Source organism: Rhincodon typus, chromosome 18 (genome assembly GCF_021869965.1).
Source record: "Rhincodon typus isolate 14 chromosome 18, sRhiTyp1.1, whole genome shotgun sequence".
Lineage (NCBI taxonomy): Eukaryota > Metazoa > Chordata > Chondrichthyes > Orectolobiformes > Rhincodontidae > Rhincodon > Rhincodon typus.
Window position 1 is genome coordinate 25,944,906 of NC_063349.1, and position 22,014 is coordinate 25,966,919.

Below are 22,014 nucleotides of genomic sequence, written 5' to 3' on the forward strand. Positions count from 1 at the left end.
TTTCTGATGAAGGGTCTAGGCCCGAAACGTCAGCCTTTCTGCTCCTATGATGCTGCTTGGCCTGCTGTGTTCATCCAGCCCTGCACCTTGTTGTCTCGGATTCTCCAGCATCTGCAGTTCCTACTATCTCTTGCTTATCCAATGAACTGCTTTCTCTTTCCCCGTGGCACTTTTTGAAGCCTGATTTCACCTCCAGAGTTCCGCCTCTGGATTTGGTGAAAGTTCTGCTCCACTCCTACCGCTGCTTCGACTGAGCTCAATCTGGACTTCTCAGGCTATCCTGGGAGTTTCGCTGTTCCCGTTCACCCCCACGTTCACTCTGCTCTGCTCCTGCTGCTGTGCTGACAAGATTCACCACAATGTTGACTCCAGGAATCTCTTCCCAGTTTAATAAGTAGATTGCTTTGGTGAAAGTGATAAAAGCCTTAACACAGGACTTGGTGCAAAGCAATTGAAAAATGAGACTACATTAAAAACTGCTAACTGTAAACTTGATTCTGTAAATTGTCCCTTTGCTCCTGTTCCTGAATTGTAAGCAACAGTGCATCAAACAGAATGTGTATAGAGGTAGTGCCCTGATTATCATTCATTTTTTGTATTTTAACATTGCATTTTGTCAGTGCCTGACTTGTACTTAGTTTTGGCATGTTGTATTTTGCTGATTATTATCTTTTGGGAATTTCTTTTCCTTTGTTTTGAAGTATAATTGGTAGGCCATGATGAAGACTATATTGGTGTTTGAAGGAATAGCACAAAAACAGGCCTTTTGGCCTAAAGGGTCTATGCCAGTATTTATCCTCCAGGTCAGCTTCCTCCAACCTTATCTATCTCACCTTATCAACATGTTCTTCTGTTATTTTCTTGCACATGTACTTATCTAGCTTTTCCTTAAACGTATTTACGGTATTCAACTCAATTGCTGTCATGGTATAAAAGCAAAATATCTGGTAGTACTCTGCAAGTTGGACAGCATCTAAAATGAAATGTTTCAGGTCAGTGAACCAGACTGGCAGTACTAGAGAATAATTAGAAATTTAAGTAAATACAGAGTGGGCAGAGAAGGAACAAGAATGAAGGTCTGCCATTGAGTGGATGGCAGGAGAGATTAAATTAAGATGAAATGAGATGGTAATAGAATAATTAAAGAAACAAAAAAAGTCTAGAGTTCTAAATAAGAATAGCTGCTTGATGATTCTGCTATGTCTGAAAAATTAGATGCAGAGGTTATGATCAAAATTGTTGAACCCTGAGTCCAGAAATCTGTAACATGCTACCACCTGGCAGCAAGTCCAAAACATTCAATGTCTCTCATTGCTTACAGACTGAAAAAGTGGGACGTTAGACAAAGCAAGTTGTCTAGGCAGTATTGTTTTCAATACTGTGAAACAATTTGTTTGCCTGCCACTCTATTATATATGAGAAAGTGAACACTTCAGTTAATAAAGTGATTGAGTTAATGGAGGACTGTTAGCATCAGCATTTGTTTGTCAGAACATTCAGTACATTCCCATATGATTTGTGTAATTCCAGTACAGAATTGTGTAAACAAGAACCTATGTTTAGAAATAAACTGTAACAGACTTGGATACTGGAACATGATGTTGTTATGTTGGCACACATACAAGCTAACTCCTGTGTTCACCATGTTTGGGTTAAAGTTGGGTGTTATTTGAGGGGAAAGAAAATGTTTGTAGTCCATAATACTGTAATTAATTAAGCCTTGTGCATTAAATTCATGGTTATGTCTATATTTCACATCCTATTCCGTCCTATAAATAAATTACATTTATGATTTGCTAAGTTCACTTTTAGTTCTGACATTTTCCACGGCCAGTTGGCCTTGAGTATATTAAGAATAATGCGTTAAAGGTAATCTCCCAAATGATGGTCAAAATCTTTGGAGTAGTAGCAATCACTGTTGCATTGCCATTCATTTCCTCCAATTTTGTGCCACAACCAAGTGCTGCATTTCTGGATTTTCCAATGCCAGGCTCAGAATTGTTCATCAAACTGCATCCTCACAGTGTTGATTGGTGGCAGGTAAGCCATGTGCCCTCTTTGCAGCACTAGCTGCCATATTCTAGTTAGCATTCAAACACACTGAAAGATTTTGGGGCATTTACACTGTTTTTCAGTGTTTTAGTGTATGAGTGAATAGGAGACTGTTGGTGCTTAGGGAGGTCGGTTAGGTTAAATGGTCTTTTTTTGTCCAGTGTTTCCTGGGTAACTTTCGAGGTAAGCAAGCTGGAAATATCCAAAGTATCTAACTGTCACAAAGTCAGCAATTTTGGAGGGTCCTAGTGAACAGGGGAAACTTCCACAACTTAAGTGCACCAGGACTCATGGCATACCGATACACTGTTTGGGTCATATCTTCAGTCTTCAACTACGCAGTAACTGGAAGATCTGGGCTAATGTAGTAGTAAATAATGTAGAACTTGTGATAATCTGGCTTTTGGTTCATTTGTCTTAACATTGGTGACCATACCTTAAACTTGTCTAAGTTCTAAACTCTAACGTGCCCTGCCTAAACCTTGCCACCTGTCTCTTCCTTTAAAACATACCTGTTAATATCCCCCTCCATCTATATCATCACTTATCTGATTTTGCTTTGGTGAAATGCAAGTTGTAGTTGAATTGTGAGAAGAAATAAAATACATAATTATATGTTAGGTACTTGTTACAGGTAAGTGTTATCACTTAATATTACAGTTCTTATTAGTGCACTGTCTAGCGGTGTGACAGAAATATTTATATTGGTGATGTCAATGATGTAGATCAACACTAGATTTTTGAAAAGTATTATTTACATATCAGAAGGTATGTATAAAATTGAGAAATATTACTAGGTATGAGACCAGTGCTTTGTGAAGTTAAATGTTTTTGAGAGAGCCTCTAATGCAATAAGCTGGTTCTTTAACTTGCTTGTGGAATTAACCTCTATTTTGCTAGGGAGCAGTTGGTGGAGAATGTAGACATGGCATGGATAGAGAATTGGCTAATGGGCAGGAAACGGTGATTGGGCTAAGGGGTTCATTTTCAGGTTGGCGATCCACAGGATCAGTGCTGGGACCACACCTATTTACAATATCCGTTTATATACAGTCGGTTCTGCTATAACGCAATAGTTGTGTTCCTGCACAACATGGCATTATAGAAAGTCGCGCTATAGAAATAACAGCCTACGGGAAAAGCGGGGTTGGGACAGACCACCAAAAAATATCGCTCAAAAATCACTCAAAAGCCTAACACAATGGGTAGCATAGTTATGAATTAAACATTTATTCAATCTAGTAATGAAATGAAAGTAAGTTTAACACCTTACATCAGGAAGAAAATGTCAAGATGACTTGATGGGGGAGGAGGTTTTGAGGTTACTGTGTTGTTAATGCAGGGGCTGAGGGTCGTTGTCGTCACCACCACCACCACCACCACCAGCTGCAGCTGTGGTTGCAGGGTTAGGGCAAAAAATATTTAATCCAGAAGTGGATGGCTGTGGTTCATTGTCTTCTGACTGTTTCTTTGGGGTTGGCTTAAAAAGTCATCCAGTTTTTGCTCTTTTGCCCTTTTTTCTGCTTTCGTGAAGAAGCTGTTCATAGGGTGCCAAATAACATCTTACTCCATGAACTGCTACCCTGCCACATTCTGCATTGTAATTGTTATCCTCTAAAGAGCTGCAACTGCTTCTCAATTTCTCTCCAGATAGAAGATAAAACAGAAATGGAAAGCTGTTGTGGTGCTGCATCCTGGACTACTACTACTTCATTGTCAGCTTCCACTTACTCCTTAGCAACAAGTTGTTGTAGATCAGCTGTAGAAAGGCCCTTGCAGTGGGACTCGAGCAGCTCTTCAACATTCTCACCAGTGGAATCACGTTATAGCCAACACAAGTTCATGTTTTAGAAACAGCGTTCCCCTATTTATCAGTTGTGTTATAGCAGAACAGACTGTATTGGAAGAAGGAAGTGAACGTACCGTAGCCAAATCTGCAGACAACACTAAATTAGCTGGAAAGGCAGCTTAGAGAGATATTGATAATAAGTCAGTGGGCAAGAAGTTGGCAAATGTGAAGTTGTTAATTTTGAAAGGGAGAATAAAACCATATTATTTAAATGGAGTAAAACTGCGGAATGCTGGAACACCGGGATTTGAGGGGTACTTGTACACAAATGACAGAAACCTAGCACACCGGTGCAGCAGGTAGTTAGGATGGCTAATGGAATATTGCCCTTATTTTCAAGGGGGTTGGAGTATAATTCACTGTAACTGTACTAGGTGTTGGTTAGACCACATCTGGAGTACTGAGAGCAGTTTTGGTCTCCTTACTTAAGGAAATATCATTTCATTGGAGGCAGTTCTGAGAAGGGTCATGAGAATGACCCCGCCGCCTCCCCCCCATAAGCAGAGATTGTCTTATGAGCAAAGACTCGATGGGGACTCTACTCACTTGAGTTTTGACAAATGTGAGGTGCTCTCATTGAAACAGATGGGATTCTTAAGAGGCTTGACAGGGTAATTGCTGAGAAGATATTTCTCCTCATGGGAGAGTCTAGGATCACAGGGCATAATCTCAGAATAAAGCGGAGCCAATTTAAGACCGATGTTAGGAGGAATTTCTTCTTCCAGATAGTTGGGAGTCTTTGGAAATCCTTTCCACTGAGATGTGGGGCAGGGTCCTTGTTTGTAGTTACGGCTGAGATGGATTCTTGATCGGTACGGGAATGGTGAAAAGGCAGGAAAGTGGACGTGAGGAATGTAGGATCAGGCCGGATCCTATTGAATGGCAGAACAGCCTCAAGGGGCAGAATGGCTTACTCCTGTTCTTTTATGTTTTATGCAGAGAAGTTGTTTTCCTTTATCATAGAATCTCGGACCACTGTGCATAATCTTAGGATAAGCCGTCAGCCATTTAAGACATGAGGATTTTTTTTGAGGGTAGTCAGTCTGTGAAATTCAGCCTTGACAGCATCCTGTTAGAAAGTATATTCAAGGCTGATGTAACAGATTTTTAGTTAGGGAATCAAAAGTTGTGGAAAATGTAGGAAAGTGGAGATGAGGATTATCAGATCAACCATGATCTTATTGAATGGTAGAGCAGACTTGATGGGCTGAATGGCCTACTTCTACTCCAACATTTTATGGACAGGTCACTGAACTAGAAATGGATTACAAGGATTCAAATTTTACCACGGCAGCAGGTGGATTTAAATTCAATTAATAAATCTGGCATATAAAGCTAGTATGAGTGTTGGTGACCATGACCATTAATCACCATTTTTTAAATGAAAACCATCTAGTTCACTAAGGACTAATAGCCTATAGGGCAGGTAATCTGCCATCCTTATTTGTTCCATTCTGTATGTGGTTCTATACCTACATCAGTGTTAACTGCCCTCTGAAATGGCCCAAACTACTCATTCAAATATTGATGGGCAACAAATGCTGACCTTGCCTGTGATGCCCATATCCCATGAAACAACAAAGGGGAAAAGAAATCTTTGCTTAAAGAAAATATTGAGGTGTAGTCAGATATTGGACATTATGAATTTTGGCTAGTAGGAAATTAAAAGCTAATCACTGTTAAATTCATTTCCATTAATGTAATTAAGTATTCCGCTACGTGTTATGACCAGAAAAATCTGAACACAGTTGTGACATAAAACGTGGATGATGATCTTTAATTTTAGATAAATATTTTCTTCAGTTTTATGCCTTACAATCTTTGCATTACATCAGATTGTTGGTTTTGTGTGTTGAGTTTATTCCTAAATAATGAGGCAGAACTTGATCAGTGTTATAGACAACTATATGTACAGTAAACATGAATACTTTGTTAATAAAATATTATATACCAGCTGAGGCAAACCTTAAACAGTTTCCCTACAAGTGTAATTTCTAACAGTTATCCATTTTGTCATTATTTTTGTTCTGTTACAGATGGATCTGTCCGTTGTTGCCTTATACAGTGTTATGCAAGAGAGACAGAAGAGATACGCCAAGTATGCGGAACAAATACAGAAAGTTAATGAGATGTCTGCAATACTCCGGCGTATACAGATGGGCATAGATCAAACTATTCCACTAATGGAGAAACTTAATAACTTATTGCCAGAGAATGAAAGACTTGAACCTTTCAGCATGAGAGCTGACAAAGATGTAAAGTACCAGTAGACTATAAGCTAAAACTCAACCTTTTATCCTTCACTAGATATGTATACAATCACCACTAAATCTGCAGTTTGGATATTAAGTCAGTGAAGTTTCATCTATTTCCAGGGGATGCTGAGCATTTTGTTGTTACGCGCTCTTCTGCCCCACTTCCAAAATGCTTTGGATCCAATGTACCAGCTAATGTCATTATGAACCTTTTCATCCAGTTTTGGTGGAACGAGTTACTTAACTAAGGAGACTGCTAAAGTCATTTGCAGAGATTTGAGGTCAAATATCTGCATCAATTTGCACTACTACAAATCAGTTAGCATCATGGTAGCCACTACTAGATTTTGAATTAGTATCCCATCCCTCTGCATGCATTCAGACCTTGATTTGAAGACTTCACTTATTAATTAAACTGTTTGTTTTTTCTCATGTAGCATACTTAGATGGCTGATATATGCCTTGTGTATATGTTTGAAGCATCTCCATGACGCGGTGATTCTCTTTTTTTAATCTGTAAAGATATCTGTTATGCTTAGTAGAAAGTGTGTTCATCCTTGGTACTTGAAGTGAATAATTAATTAGTCATAGTCCACAAGGGATGGTAGGTTGCAAGCCATCATGCAGCTGGTCAGGGCTCTGTGGCACTGTGGTAATGTCCCTACTTCTGAGCCAGAAGACCTGGGTTCAAGTCCCATCTGCTCCAGAGCTGTGTAATAATATCCCTGAACAGGCTGACCAGGTTATCTTCATATAGCTGGTGATGCAGTTGTCACGTCACATTGGATCATTGTCCTCCCATATATAGAAGGTTTGAGACGATTTACTCTCTTTTTTGCTTTAAAGTAGGTCATTTACTGGTTTGTAAAATAGTCTAATAATGTTGAAATGTGACTCCTGAACCCTCCTGTAAATAACTAAACACAATGATGTAATGTACAGTACATAATATAGTTGGTGGAACATATGGAACTAAGAAATTAATTTAATTTTCTTAAGGCTTTTTTATAATTGTAAATTCAATCTCAATGTTACTTTTGTTACCTGCAACTAATATTTATCATACTTTGTGAAAGCTCCATACTAAAGTTGGTTTTATTTTTTTGAAGCCTGAAGTTTGAGTAAAGCTGGTAATATAAGCAGGCTCAAAGTGTATGAAGCTACACAGCACTGTAAACAATATTGATAATATTGCATGTAGCTAAGCATTTAATTACTAATATTTAATATCAGCTCTACTAGTTCCTCTAGTTCTATGATCAGCAACAAAGAACATAAATTGGACACTTTCTTCTGTTGGTGGCAAGTAAAAAGAAATTGATTCACAGGTAAGATTTTTCAGTTCTGACTGAATGAACACGTAACGGGAAACATAACTTTGGTGCTGGTGCTGGGTCATGTTGTTCCTACACAACTCTAAAGGGGTAATCTACAAATAAGAATTTAAAAAGCAAAGGGAAAAGAAATGCAATTACTACAAAAATGCATCAATATTGTGGATTTGCAAATTTACTAGGTGATCTGTTGAGTTTCATTTCAGCTTGCAAGATCCATAATCTCTTTAGACATTATATTTGACTAGTTGAACATACAAGAGGAGGGAAATTGCTCACTTGTTAAGTTACAACTTAACTTCCATGCTTTTATTGGCTTTGATAGCTTATATTTTACTATGTAGAAGTATTTTCATTTTTATGTACAGTATATTTTGTGCATTTGTATTTATATTCTAAGTTTTAAAACAAAACTGGTGCATGTTTTCTCCCCAGTGTCACTTCTTTTAAGAGAGTGCAAATCAATGAGCTAATCATAACAAAATTGCTCGAAGTCTGCTCACCATATACCACATGCAAAACCTTGGGTATTCCCATGATTCAGCTATTCACTTGGATACACTTACTGTGACATTTGTGGGGGAGAGGGGGGTTGTGCTGCTTTGGAACTTTTGTTTTAAAGATGAGTCTGGCACTTTGTTTTTTTAAAACAGATCACAAACTGGAAAATAAATTAGTTACACTGATTTGCATTCTTTATGGAGCTAGTTTGTAAAATTAAGCCAAAATGGTGTTCTGAAGAATTTTAAGAAACTTGTTATGGCAATTTTAATAAGTTACCCTCTCAAGATTTAACTGGACATTCCCTTGGTTTTAAAGTGAACTTCTGGCACCTAGAAGAATATTAATAATTGGCTATATTTTTAGGATCCTCAAAAAAGTGGACTCACTTGCTCTCTGAAATAAATCCAGATAATGCTGGAAATGCATAGTCAGCCAATCTGCATATGACAAGAGAAAGAGCAATTTGTGAAAATGTAGGTGTTTATTTTTTAACCTCTCTTTCAGTACATCTCAATGGTGGTACAAGAAGATGAAGGCCAGATATTAGATATCACCTTTCCCCTCTGATCAGAGTACGGCACTTTCAGGTCACCCTGAAAACATGAACAGAACATAGAAATGCTTAGGTCATTAGCATCTGCAGAGAGAGAGGAAAAAAAAAAGTTACTATTTTAGGTTGGTTACCTTCCAATATTTCCGGCAATTTTCTACATCCGCTGTAGTTTCCTTTTGTGGGAGCATGAGGTAGGATTTACTTTCAGGCACTTAAAGCAGGCTATGAACTTGACACAATGTTTGTTTAAATTACACTTGTATGTAACAGGTACCATCTCAGATTTTATTTCAAAATATGCTCATCATTTCACCTCATGAAGAACATCTTTGTCAGTTATCCATCAACGCTTCATACATTACGCATTTGAACAAAACAGCTCCATCACGCAGACATGTTGTACCATCCTGAACAAGTTTCCAGCATATCTCCACCTCAGGACCTCCACACAAGTGTGCTTTAACCTGCAACTCATGCACTCTGCATAGCATCAACATTTTTGTTTCATTTATACCCCTGTGTTTTTGATTCTGCCCTCGTTTACACAGCCCTTGTATACACAGATGTTTTCTCAGTGCTAATTAGCAGTCCACATTAGCAATTTAAACCTAGCCAAAAAAACTGGAAATCTCATCTGTATCAAGTAAGACCTGAGATTTGATTTACTGAATACCTACATACAGTATAAGCATTAAAATTCTGAGGTATTTGCTCTAAGCAGCACTGGTACATTACCTATCCATAAACTCAAATCACGATAGTTACACCATTTATTTACAGATGCAAAAAAGTTTGCATCAAATAAGCTATGATTACACCAGATATCCAGATTTTGCCAGCTTGTCTGGAATTTTTAAAAAATCTCCATGGAACTTGGCTCAGTCTTCAGAGGCAAAGTGCATTATTGGACAATTACATAACGCTAACTGGGATTTTTTCAAATGCATACACAAGCCTGACAATTATGCATAATTGCCTTGATTAGATACTTAATGTTGAATTAATTGATGAACAGTCATGATTGGTAGGACTTGAACAACAATATTCTAAATTATTTGAAGTCCCTGGCTGAAGCTGTGAGAGACAATTTCTTCAAAACTGCACATGTGAATTATAAGTTGGTCAAATTACCAGACTACATGTTAGCATTTCTTCAGGAAACTTCAATGATCTCCATGCTGCCAGAAAAGCTGGACTGACTTCCAATTTTTCCTAAGTCCTCCCGGGACCTACTTTCATTCATGCCTTCTTCGAATTCCATTTGACAGCTGCGGCGTTTGTATTGTTTTTCATAAGGGCTTTCCTCATGCCAGCTGCGTCTGGAATCTCGGCGGTCACAGTGTTTTTCACGCCGACGCACTGTCCCTGCCTGATCACAGCCTGATGATAGCTGACTACAGCTAAATGCTGAATAGGCTGTGGTACCTCCAAATAGAGTAGAACCTGACAAGAAACGAGGAGATTGCCCAGCCAGTGTTTCTGTTGCGAAGTACCAGGTATTAGCCAATGATGCAGTTGACGTTTGAGGTGAGAGTATGTCTGAATGCCATCCTTTGAGCCCCATTCCTGCTGCAGATGTTGCCAAATGCTGTTGGCTGCTAGAAAGACCTAGTAGAAAGTTTGTTCTGTAGTTATCCTCCATGCTTCCACTTCTGTGCAACGGGTACAGGAGTGTTCTAGGCATTGTATTTGTGCTTGCTGCTGTTTGCGCTGAAGACATAGCTGCACTTTTTGGTGATCCTTGCTGCCAAATGGTTTGTGGTTGTTTTGTATTTACCTCCATCACAATGGGTGTGGTGTGTTCTGAAAGCTGCTCCACTTCTTTCTGAGCAGATGAGAAAAAACAGAACCGACCAGTTTCACCCGCATTTGATTCCTTCAAAGGATCACAACTGTCTTCTGGAGAAGCAGCAATTGGTGTAGAACTAGCACCTCCACTGTTTGTGGGATATGAAACAGACTTTATGTCCAAAGAAAATGAGCGTTTTAATCGATTGTTGTCCTCTAGCCTGTCCAAGGACAGGCTAAGTCCATTGAGTCCTTGAGCCAAAAAACATTCTTCTTCCAGACTGGCAACAGTGGATTCCATAAGTGCAGATAAAGGTGTAATAGGTGCAGTCAGATTCTGATCCATAGTCTCTGAGGTAGTGGATGTAAAGGCTTGGTTTTCTGTTACTGTATCAAAGCGGCCACTTTCCTGCGTCACTCTCTGTTCCCCAGCTCGCTCTAACTGCAGGAATTTTAGTTTGGTAATGGTTCCTGTTTGTCCAGTCTGAGTTTTCAACTTTTTCTCAAAATCCAGCAGTTGGCCAAGGAAGTTAAAGTTAGGCGAGATGGTTGGTCTCTTCTCTTTGACAAATCTTAAAAACAAAAGCAAATTTCTTTGTGACTGAGATGTGGGGTACCATGAACTATTTCCAAAAAAATAGGCTTGTGTTAATTTGGTTATTAGGTCAGAAAAAAATTAAAACTTTGGTCAAACTGTATAGAGCATTAATCCTTCCTTACTATTGATAGCCAATGTAGAAATGAGCTTATTGGCCATGATGAAGGATACCACTTCAAATTAGTTTTGTGATTTGCTCGAGCAGGAAATATAGGAGCTGCTTAATGGGTCTTCACCCCACAGTCCCAGAACTATTGATGGTGTTTATAAGAAATAAAATATGAAGAACATCTTTAAGAATAACATTCCTTCTCCATTTATAAAACAATAATTCAGTTTTTGGTAGATCCAGAGAAAAAAAAGTGTAAAATAACTGAGTATTTATGGTAATGGCCCCTAAACACTATCAAATCAAATGTAATTCTGTTGGAAACCAAGCAGGCTCACTAATTTCCTTCAAAGAAAGAGAACCGGCTTACATGACAGACCCTAGCCTACGTGCGATTGTATCCGAGTGGTTAAACTCATAATGGTAATTTAGGAGTAGGTTACTTTAACCAGCAGGCCTACTGAATGAATCAATGGATACATTATTGTATATTCCTTTGCTCTATTATCTTTTAATACCTTTGATAGATTTGTCAGCCCAGCACTGTCTGCTATTTCCAAAAGAGTTCCAACTTTCAGCAATTCTTTTGATAAAGAAGCATTTCCAAACTTTGCTTGAGAAAGGTGTGACTGTAACATTTAGGCTATGTCACCTAGTTTTAGATCCTGCAAGCAGTGGACATAGTGTCTCTATTCTACCAGTTGCCTTGATATTCTCAAATTTAATCAATTTCTCCTTAATTTTACTAATTCCAGAGACCAGTATCCTAAGTATTTTATTGGTAATTATTGCTGCATATCCTCTGGAACCAATATGTCCTTCCTGAGGTGTGCGAGCAACAGGATTCTCTAATCTAATATCTATATATAAAAGGTCAGAATTTCATTTGTTTTACTGATTATTCTTTATAATTATCCATCACAATTTAATAATTCACGTACATGGTCTTGTAAGATTCTTTGGACCTCCACCATTTTCAGTTCATCTCCACTTTTTAGGTCTTATAAAGACAATCAAAGCCACTCCTGCTGTCTCTTGCCACTTGTCTCCAGGCTAGAGAAGTAGTGAACAGGAGCATCTTTTAAAAAATGAATGATGACAGCCCCAGCTCTGCGCTGTTCACTCCACCCACCAAGTTCCACCTTTAGGTCAGATCAAATTGGATCCAAAGCTTGAATGGGAACATAGGTTCAAGAGATGTAAGCAGTGAGAGAGAGAGAGAGAGACACACAGTGAAAGACTTGGGGATGGAGAGCTGGAGCTTTCAGGAAGCAGGAGGTGCCGTTAAATGAAATCAGTGTAAAACAAAAAAGTGTAGAAATTTAGAAATGTAAAGTATTTCAACTTGCAAAGTAAAATGTATTTTGTTCTGATAAGGGTTTTAATGGAAAAAAATGTGATGTACTTAAAGTTGCAGATTTCAGGGGCACTGCAAGTTTCAGTGAGGACTTGCTGTATCTGCTTATTATCCTTAGTTTGTTCAATCTGATCAGTTCATAATTTGTCCTCAATTCAGAGAGCTTCAGCTTTTGCTGATATTTGATTAAAGTTTCTGTAAGACTTTGTCTTTCTTGGAGTCTGTGTAAAAAGCAGCCATCGACATTCTCCTGTACAGGAACATTTTGAAAATGTTCAACAATTTTCATTGGGTGTGTCCCGCCTTTTGCAGATCCATACCGGCCAGCTGAAAATTTAAGGTGTTCAGCTGTTCTGTCCTTAATCACTGGGGAAATTTATGCCCTGATTTTCCCCTCCTTAAAATATAGGAGCAGTTCCTGATCAGAGGGCAAATAGAATGTAGCCTGCTTCCTGAGAAACTGAATTGTAAAACATTCCATTCTGAAGATGGGACACTTTTAGTGCCATTTTTTTTTCATTACAACAATTTTGCTGCATGCTTGTTATTACTTTTCTTAGGTTTTCCAAGATGCTAATCTCTTCTATATCTGCCATTTCCTTATTTCAGTTTCACTATTTATAACCTCATTTAGTTTTTAAGGAATCTACATTGTAGAAGAGGTGGTGAAGAACAATTAGGAAAAAGATTTTTGTTTTCCTTGCAAATTTCATCTGCTTCGCCCATTCTATCCTATTTATTTCTCTTCAGTTCTGGTATGTACTTTTGTTTTATGGTGCCCTTAATACTTTAGTCACCCATAGTTTTTTTTTTGACAAGCTTTTTACTTGGGAATATAAGCCAGTTCTGTATTGCATCAAGTCCTTTTTCAACACTCCCTGCCATAAACCCTGAACTTTACAAGATGATTCTGCCTTGCCTTTTATTACATAACCATGTTTAGAAAAAGATGAAATCATGATAAGCATTTTTTCAAATGGATGTATTTGTGATCTGGTTGCTCTAGGGAGAAAATGTTCAACAATAATGTATTCAAGCGATGGGTGCCAGTTTTAACACCTTTTCGGGACATTTCATAGAAACTGGTCAGCAGCTGTTTGAGCAAAGAAGCTACTGCAGTGGACAAGCGGGATTTTTTGAAAGTACTGGAAAGTCAACAAAGTACACTACGATTGGGTAATACAACATGAGAAAACTTAGCTGAGTGGAATGATTATCAAAGGACTCCAGACCTCTGGTAATGACAGGGAGAAATGCTGGTGCTCTGAGATTGACTGTTTCTGTAATGCTACGCGTTTGCCAGAAGCAAGGCATTGTCTAAAATTGAGACATATTTTGGATTGTATTAATGTGACATACTTTACCCTTAGTCTGATTGTATAAGTGATCTGTTTAGTAAGTTTTGTTACAATAAAAATCTTGAAATTTGAAATACTGTCCTTTCACCCTTTTCATATTTGTCTGTAGATGAACTGTAGCATATCCACTGATCACCTACAATTTTACCCAAATTATTGCAAACAAACAGTTACTTCTTCATCAGGTGGAAGTCAGCCGTATCTAAATTTCAAGTCTTAGGTTTCTCCTTTCAAAACCAATCTCCTAAAACAATGACTGTAATATAGTTGTTACAGTAATGATTAGATAAGTGTTCACACAATGAGGCTGTTAAATAAACTTGGATCATGCACTACCCCAAACTCCAAATACAACGCATCATCCTCTGACATTTCTGCCACCTACAATCAGACCCTACCACCAAAAAGGTATTTCCCTCCCCAGCCCTGTCCACTTTCTGTGGGGACTGTTCATTCCATGACTCCGTCGTCAGCTCTACATTCCCCACCACACTCAGTACCTTTCCCAGCAACCACAAGAGATGCAACACCTGCTATTACACCTCCCCTCTCCCCTCCATCCGAAGCCCCAAATAATCCTTCCAGATCTGGCAGAGATTCACCCACACTTCATCCAACCTGATTTATTGCATGTGTTGCTCCTGATGTAGTTTCCTCTATAATCAGGGAAACCAAACACAGGCTCAGGGACCAGAAAGTGGAGCATCTGCATTCTGCACGCATCAACCCACCTGATCTTCTGGTGGCCATCCATTTTAAATTTCCCCTCCCACTCCACTGGTGACATGTCCATTCTTGGCGGCCTCCACTGTCAGAGTGAGGCCAAACGTAAACTGGAGGAATACTAAGTGGTATTTCGCCTTGGGAGCTTACAACCCAATAACCTCAACATTGTCTTCACCAACTTCAAAATCCTTCTAACCCCAGCCTCATCCCATGTCCAGCCCTCTTCCTCCCCCTCACCTTCCTGACCTGACCTGACCTAACCTGTCCATCTTCCTACTAACCTATCTGCTCTACCCTTCCCAGGGACCAATCACAATACCCCCTACCAGCATCCATCCCTCTTTATTTCTGGGCACCCCTCCCAATCCTGACAAAGGGTTTCAGCTCAAAACGTTGCCTTACCTGCTCCTCTGATGCTGTCCGACCTGCTGTGATTTTCCAGCCTCACATCTATAGACTCTGGCTTCCAGCATCTGCAGTCCTTATTGTCTCTAATTTGGCTCATTATTTTATTTAATATGCTGCTCCCTTTGTTTAGGATACATTGTTCCAAAATTATCAAGCACAACTAAGATATTTATCTTAAAAATGACTCTGGCTGCATATGTTGTCCAATCTCTAGCTATAAATACATTCCAATATTTCACAGCTGCTACACAGGAGCTTATTATACACAATTCCCATTACAGTCTTAAAGTATTTTCTTTCTTTATTCTGCCAGTGTTGTTTCTGGTACCTGTTTATTCCAGTTCTGATTATTTATTGCTTTAATAGTTCAAAAACAAAGACTTTTAAAGATTCATTCCATGGGATGAGGATGTTGTTGGCTAGGCCAGCATTTACTGTCCATCCCTAATTGCCCAGTGGGCAGTAAAGAGCCAACCGCATTGTGGGTCTGGAGTCATATATAGGCCAGACCAGGTAAGGATGACAATTTCCTTCCCTAAAGGACATTAGTGAATCAGATTTTTTTTTCTGGCAAACTATGGACTTATGATCATCATTACACTCTTAATTCCAGATTTGCATTGATTTCAAATTCAATGGCAGGATTTGAACTCCCCTTCACAACTTGTGAGCCTGCCCTCCTATTTATTAAGTCTTTATGACTGCCTTTCCTAAAGTGCATACTTTTCTTAACTCTATACTTGTACTAGCTATTGTCACATGAAGTCCCTCTTTGATACCACTCCTTCAGCCATTTTTTAACCTCTAATCTACTTACCTTCATGCTAATTTACAAATGGATCATAATAATCCAAAGATGATAACCCTCAAAGTCTTTTTAAAAATGTTCCTAGTACTCAAAAACTCTCTCTTGCCTGTTGTTTCATGTTTAGGTTCCAATATAGACAACTACAATTGAAAACACTCCTTCCCTCTCTAATACCCTTCAACATGGTCCTTGCATCAGCACGAGGCAGACAATAAATCAATCTTAGTCCTATTTTCAAAGGATGCTAGCCATCCCCCTAATACCTGACAACAACATCAAGTTTTCCACTCGTCCCTTTGAAAAGGTTCCTGCTTTAACAAGTGCTATGGTCAGCAAATTATCTGTCTTTTTGAGAGCATGCCCCCTCATTCCTTTCTCTGGATCCTTGTTCTCAATCCCCTAGACTTCCCTTTTTATTCCGTCCAATACTGGTTTCACCAACCCTGTTCTGAACCTGCACCTCTGAGATGTGGCCATAGTCTGAAGCAAACCATGTAAATACATCTCTGCTTTTATGGGTTGGAATATTGCCAACTTGCCAAAAGCTCATTGCCTCAAATCTGTTCAGCTTAGTGTCAAAGGCCGTCATGTTCACTTGTGAAAGACTCCCTGTCCATATATTCCCGTGTATTGTAGTCCAGACATAACAGCCTGTTTGGCCAGTCAAATGGCTTTTTAAGAAGCCTGGAAAATCATCCATGGAATTCCATAAAATTCCATGATTTTATAATCATCATTATAAAATAGCTGTTATAAGAGTAGCAGCATTAAATTAGTGTTTGATAAACACATGGACATAACCCAGGCATCAAATCGAGACTCACAATTCCAGCCAAGTGACTCAAATATTTGCCCCTTTTTGCTAGGTGTTCAAATCAGAAGTCTACTATGATAGTCTTATTGAATCATATTTATCATCTGAAATCCAACACCCTTCCATTGTTTGCCTTGAAGATTTCTTGTCCCAAAACCATATGGACAGCCCTATCCTCAGTTATGGCTAAGTCCAGCAATGGCAAGAGATAAAGTTGAACTGCTCAGTGCATGATTCTACCAACAGCCCTCTATTATGAATGGCAGAGCCACAAACCAAATTGCTGCCACCTACCAAATATTTTGAAGGATTAGATTATGGGTTAATTAGTGACTATTTCAATAATTTATGTATCTCCATGTCTTTAAATTTATTACTACATCTACATTCTGCTACTTTAATTCCCCTTATGAGTCAGTAACAAAATCTCTGCACAAACTACTAAACTGATAACATCCTACTTCTTACCTGTAAGCTTCATCTAGTGACATATCCATTCTCTTCATTATGTAAGCTATGGCAATGGTGGCAGAACGGGAAATTCCAGCCAAACAGTGCACCAACACGCATCCATTTGATGCCTTTGCTTTCTCTAGAAATGAAATGAAATGAAGATGGAACTTTAGCAATGTTCTTTTTTTTTTTGAAAAGTAAATTTAGATACAGTTTATAATCTACAACATTACAACACCGTGCTCTGGAAGATTAGTCGGAACTGTACTGTTAATTTATAAAGTAATATTTTGTTCACATTGCTGCGACTCTGTTCATATAACTCCTAATTTGTTAGACGATGCTCACGTGTATATCTAGGTGCCGCCCCAAACTTTTGTTGTTAATTTACTCAGTAACATGGAAACTCTCTGTAATCTTCCACATCCAACAGGAAGAGCACATCACTCTGCTAAAAGCCATCTTTGCACCCTAACAATCTACAGACCAGAAAATAGCACAGTCGCTGCTCTTTTAAAAAAAAAACACTGCTCCAGGCTAAATTAGCACCTATGTTTTATATTTTTCAAGTTTAATCAAGAGACAGATCTCAAAACATATAATCACTCTACTCCCTATTGAAAATTTATATTAAAAAAAAGAGTATGGTTACACTTTATAAAGCTACTTAGCTGCTCCCTTCTATGAGCTCTCCCACACAGGTTTGGGTCCTCGAGGATGGTAATATCTGGATTACTCCCAGTGCCATGAGCTAGTGAAGGTAGGAATGGGGGTTAGAGAAGATGAATGAGTGGCTGAGAAGCTGGTGCAGGGGAGAAGGATTCACAATTTTTGATCACTGGAATCTCTTCTGGGGTAGAAATGACCTGTATTAGAAGGATGGATTGTACTTGAATTGGAAGGAGACTAATATACAGGCAGGGAGATTTGCTAGAGCTGCTGGGGAGGATTTAAACTAGTGAGGACAGGGGGATGGTGACCTAAAGGATATAGTGAGGAAAGAGATCAGTCTGAGACTGATACAATTGGGAAAAGGAGAAAGTCACACAGTCAAGGCAGGCAAGAACAAAGCAAAGAACAAGGTAAGGCTGATAACTTCAACTGCATTTATTTCAATGCAAGAAGCCTAACAGATAAGGCAGATGAACTTTTGGCATGGTTAGAACATAGGACTGGGATATCATGGCAATTACAGAGAATGTTGCATCACGGATGGACAGGACTGGCAGCTTAATGTTCCAGGGCACAGATGCTATAAGGATAGAAAGGGGGGGCAAGAGAGGAGGGGGAGTGGCATTTTTGATTAGGGAATAACATTATGGCTGTACTTAGGGAGCGTATTCCTGGGAATACGTCCAGGGAAGTTATTTGGTTGGAACTGAGAAATAAGAAAGACGATCACCTTATTGAGATTGTACTATAGACCCCCAAAACAGCAGGAAATTGAGAAACAAATTTGTAAGGAGATCTCAGTTATCTGTAAGAATAACAAGGTAGCTTTGGTAGGGGATTTTAAATTTTCAATCATAGACTGGGACTGCCACAGTGTTAAGGGCATGGATGAAGAGGAATTTGTTAAGTGTACAAGAAAATTTTCCGATTCTGTATGTGGATGTACCTACTAGAGAAGGTGCAAAACTTGATCTGCTCTTGGGAAATAAGGCAGGGCAGGTGACGGAGATGTTAGTGGCGGAGCACTTTGCGGCCAATGACCTTAATTCTATTAGTTTTAAAATAGTGATGGAAAAGGATAGATCAGATCTAAAAGTTAATGTTCTAAATTGAAGGAAGGTCAAATTTGACGGTATTAGGCAAGAACTTTCAAAAGTTGATAGGGGGTGGATGACTAGAGAAATAGAGGTTTTGGTCAAGAAAAAGAAGGAAGCACATGTCAGATACAGGCAGCAGAGATCGAGTGAATCCCTACAAGAGTATAAAGGCAGTAGGAGCATGAGGGAAATCAGGAGGGCAAAAAGGGTTAAGGAGAATCGAAAGGGCTTAAGGACAAAAAGGTAACTAGGGAGAGAATAGGGCCCCTTAAAGATCAGCAAGGCCACCTATGTGTGGAAACGCAGGTGATGGGGGAAGATATTAAACAAGTATTTTGCATCAGTGTTTACTGAGAAGGATATGGAAGGTATAGAACATGGTGAAATAAATAGCAATATCTTGAAAAATATCCATATTATAGATGAGGTGGTCCTGGATGGCTTAAAACACATAAGGTGAATAAATCCCTAGAACCTGATCAGGTGTACCCTAGAACTTGGTGGGAAGCTAAGAAAGTGATTGCTGGGCCCCTTGCTAAGATATTTGTATCATCGGTAGTGAAAGTTGAGGTGCCAGAGGTTGGTTAACATGGTGCCACTATTTAAGAAAGGTGGTAAGGAAAAGCCAGGGATCTATAGAGCAGCGAGTCTGACATCGGTTGTGGGCACATTCTTGGAAGGAATCCAGAGGGACAGGACTTACATGTATTTGGAAAAGCAAGGGCTGAATAGAGGTAGTCAACATGGCTTTGTGCATGGGAAATCGTGGCTCACTAATTTCATTAAGTCTTTTGAAGAGGATTGATGAGGGCAAAGAGGTGGATGTGAACTACATGTACTTCAGTAAGGCATTTGACAAGGTTCACCATGGTAGACTGGTTAGAAAGGTTAGATCACTTGAAGGTAGAAGACAGAGGCTGGTGGTGGAGGGTTGCTTTTCAGATTGGAGGCCTGTGACCAACAGTGTGCCATAAGGATCGGTGCTGGGTTCACTGCTTTTTGTCATTTATATAAATGATTTGGATGTGAACAAAGGAGGTATGGTTAGTAAGTTTGCAGATGACATTAAAATTGGAGGTGTAGTGGACAGCAAAGAAGGTTACCTCGGAGTATAATGGGATCTTGATCAGATGGGCCAGTGGGCTGAGGAGTGGCAGATGGAGCTTAATTTAGATAAATGTGAGGTGCTGCATTTTGGAAAGGCAAAATCAGACCAGGACTTATACATTTAATGGTAAGGTCTTGGGAGTGTTATTAAACAAAAAGACCTTGGAGTGCAGGTTCATAGTTCCTTGAAAGTGGAGTCCTAGGTAGATAGGATAGTGAAGGTGGTGTTTGGTATGCTTCCCTTTATTGGTCAGTACATTGAGTATAGGAATTGGGAGGTCATGTTGCAGCTGTACAGGACATTGGTTAGGCCACTATTGGAATACTGCATGCAATTCTGGTCTCCCTGCAAGAGGAAGGATGTTGTTAGGGTTGGAGGGTTTGAACTATAGAGAGAGGCTGAATAGGCTAGGGCTATTTTCCCTGAAGCATTGGAGTTTGAGGGGTTTATAGCGGTTTATAAAATCATGAGGGGCATGGATAGGGTAAATCGACAATGCTCTTTTCCCCAGGGTGGGAGAATCCAAAACTAGAGGGCATAGGTTTAAAGTGAGGGGGGAAGATTTAAAAGGGACCTAAGGGGCAACATTTTCATGCAGTGGTGATGAGTGTATGGAATGAGCTGCCAGAGGAAGTGGTGCAAACTGGTACAATTATAACATTTAAAAGGCATCTGGATGGGTATATGAATAGGAAGGGTTTAGAGGGATATGGGCCAAATGCATGGCAAATGGGACTAGATTTACTTAGGAAATCTGGTCTGCATGGACGAGTTGGACCGAAGGGTCTGTTTCCATGCTGTATATCTCTATGACTTGTGGCTTAATCCTCCTGCAATCCATCTTTGCCAATCCCAGATCTATTATGGACTGAAAGAAAACTTGGGGAACAGTAGCCGGTAGGTTGAGTACATAATGAACTTGCTGAATTTAGTGACTACTGGATGATAAGTTCTCCTCCTTCACTGATGATATCAAGCAGACTGAATGAACCACAAACATTCAGTTAAATAGCTGACAATGCTTGGATAATAAGAGATGAAAGAAAATTAAACTTACCTACAAAATGGATCATTGGGTAATACACTTATTTCTGCTTTGTGACAGTGCTAACCATCAGTCAGACCAATCATCAAACAAAGAAAATTCCAGAAGAAATTTACAGCAACCAGCTCTACACAACCATTTTAGTTCTCCTCAGAGGATTCTGTGATCTTGAACACTCTGTCTCAAAGCAATGAAGGCAAGGTTATTGAATATTTTTAAAAGTGGAGGAGATAAGATTCTTGTTGGCCAAGGGAATCAAAACTTATTAGGGAGAGAGGGGAATGTGGAACCTGAAACACTAAAGAGCAACCACAATGTCATTGAACGGCAGAGCCAGCTCAAGGAGTTGAATGGTCTACTTAGTCATAGAGATATACAGCACGGAAACAGACCCTTTGTTCCAACTCGTCCAGGCTGACCAGATATCCTAAACCGATCAAGTCGCATTTGACAGCATTTGACCCACATCCCTCTAAACTCTTTCTATTCATGTACCCATCCAGATACCCTTTAAATGACATAATTGTACCTGCCTCCACCACTTCCTTTGGCAGCTTGTTCCATACAGGCATCACCGTGTGGATGAAAAAGCTGCCACTCAGGTCCATTTTAAATGTTTTACCCCTCTCTTTAAACCTATGCTCCCTTTGGACTCCCCTAGCCTGGGGAAAAGACCTTGACCATTCACCTTATCTATGCCCCTCACGATTTTATAAACCTCTATAAAGGTGACCCCTCAGCGTCCGAGGCTCCAGAGGAAAAAATTCTCCACCTATTCAGCCCCTCTCTAAAGCACTACTTCATCTTCTAATTTGTAAGCTAGTGTGTTTTTTTTTGAGAAAAAATTAGACCCGAATATCAAAATAACAGATTTTACTGTTTCCATTCTAATGATCTAATGTAGATTTACATCTGCGATTTCTCAGAGATCCTACTCTCAGTTTCATGAAGTTGTGTCAAATAGAAAAAAAACATTTCATGGGGAGGGGAGCTGTCTCAACAGGGAAATGCACCCAAGCTCTTCTCACATGTCCATCTCCTTCCCGGCTAAAGGACAATTATAATCGGGAAGCCTCAAAGAGTCACAAGGCATGAAGAAAATTATCACAAAGAATGTATTACAATT

General features: G+C 39.3%; 2 protein-coding genes across 2 annotated transcripts in view; one reads left to right on the forward strand and one right to left on the reverse strand.

The window, feature by feature from the left end:
- borcs5 (BLOC-1 related complex subunit 5) overlaps positions 1–13,831 on the forward strand; it is a 41,603-nt gene extending 27,772 nt beyond the window's left edge. The window contains exons 3-4 of the mRNA XM_048607897.1: positions 5,938–7,484; positions 8,358–13,831. Coding sequence (XP_048463854.1) covers positions 5,938–6,171 — 234 coding nt within the window. The 3' untranslated portion in view covers positions 6,172–7,484; positions 8,358–13,831. The remainder of the gene's footprint in view (positions 1–5,937; positions 7,485–8,357) is intronic.
- LOC109923101 (dual specificity protein phosphatase 16) overlaps positions 8,457–22,014 on the reverse strand; it is a 67,758-nt gene continuing 54,200 nt past the window's right edge. Inside the window, exons 5-6 of the mRNA XM_048607898.1 lie at positions 16,982–17,105; positions 8,457–10,907 (exon numbers count right to left, since the gene is read on the reverse strand). Of these exons, the coding sequence (XP_048463855.1) occupies positions 9,701–10,907; positions 16,982–17,105 (1,331 nt within the window). The 3' untranslated portion in view covers positions 8,457–9,700. The remainder of the gene's footprint in view (positions 10,908–16,981; positions 17,106–22,014) is intronic.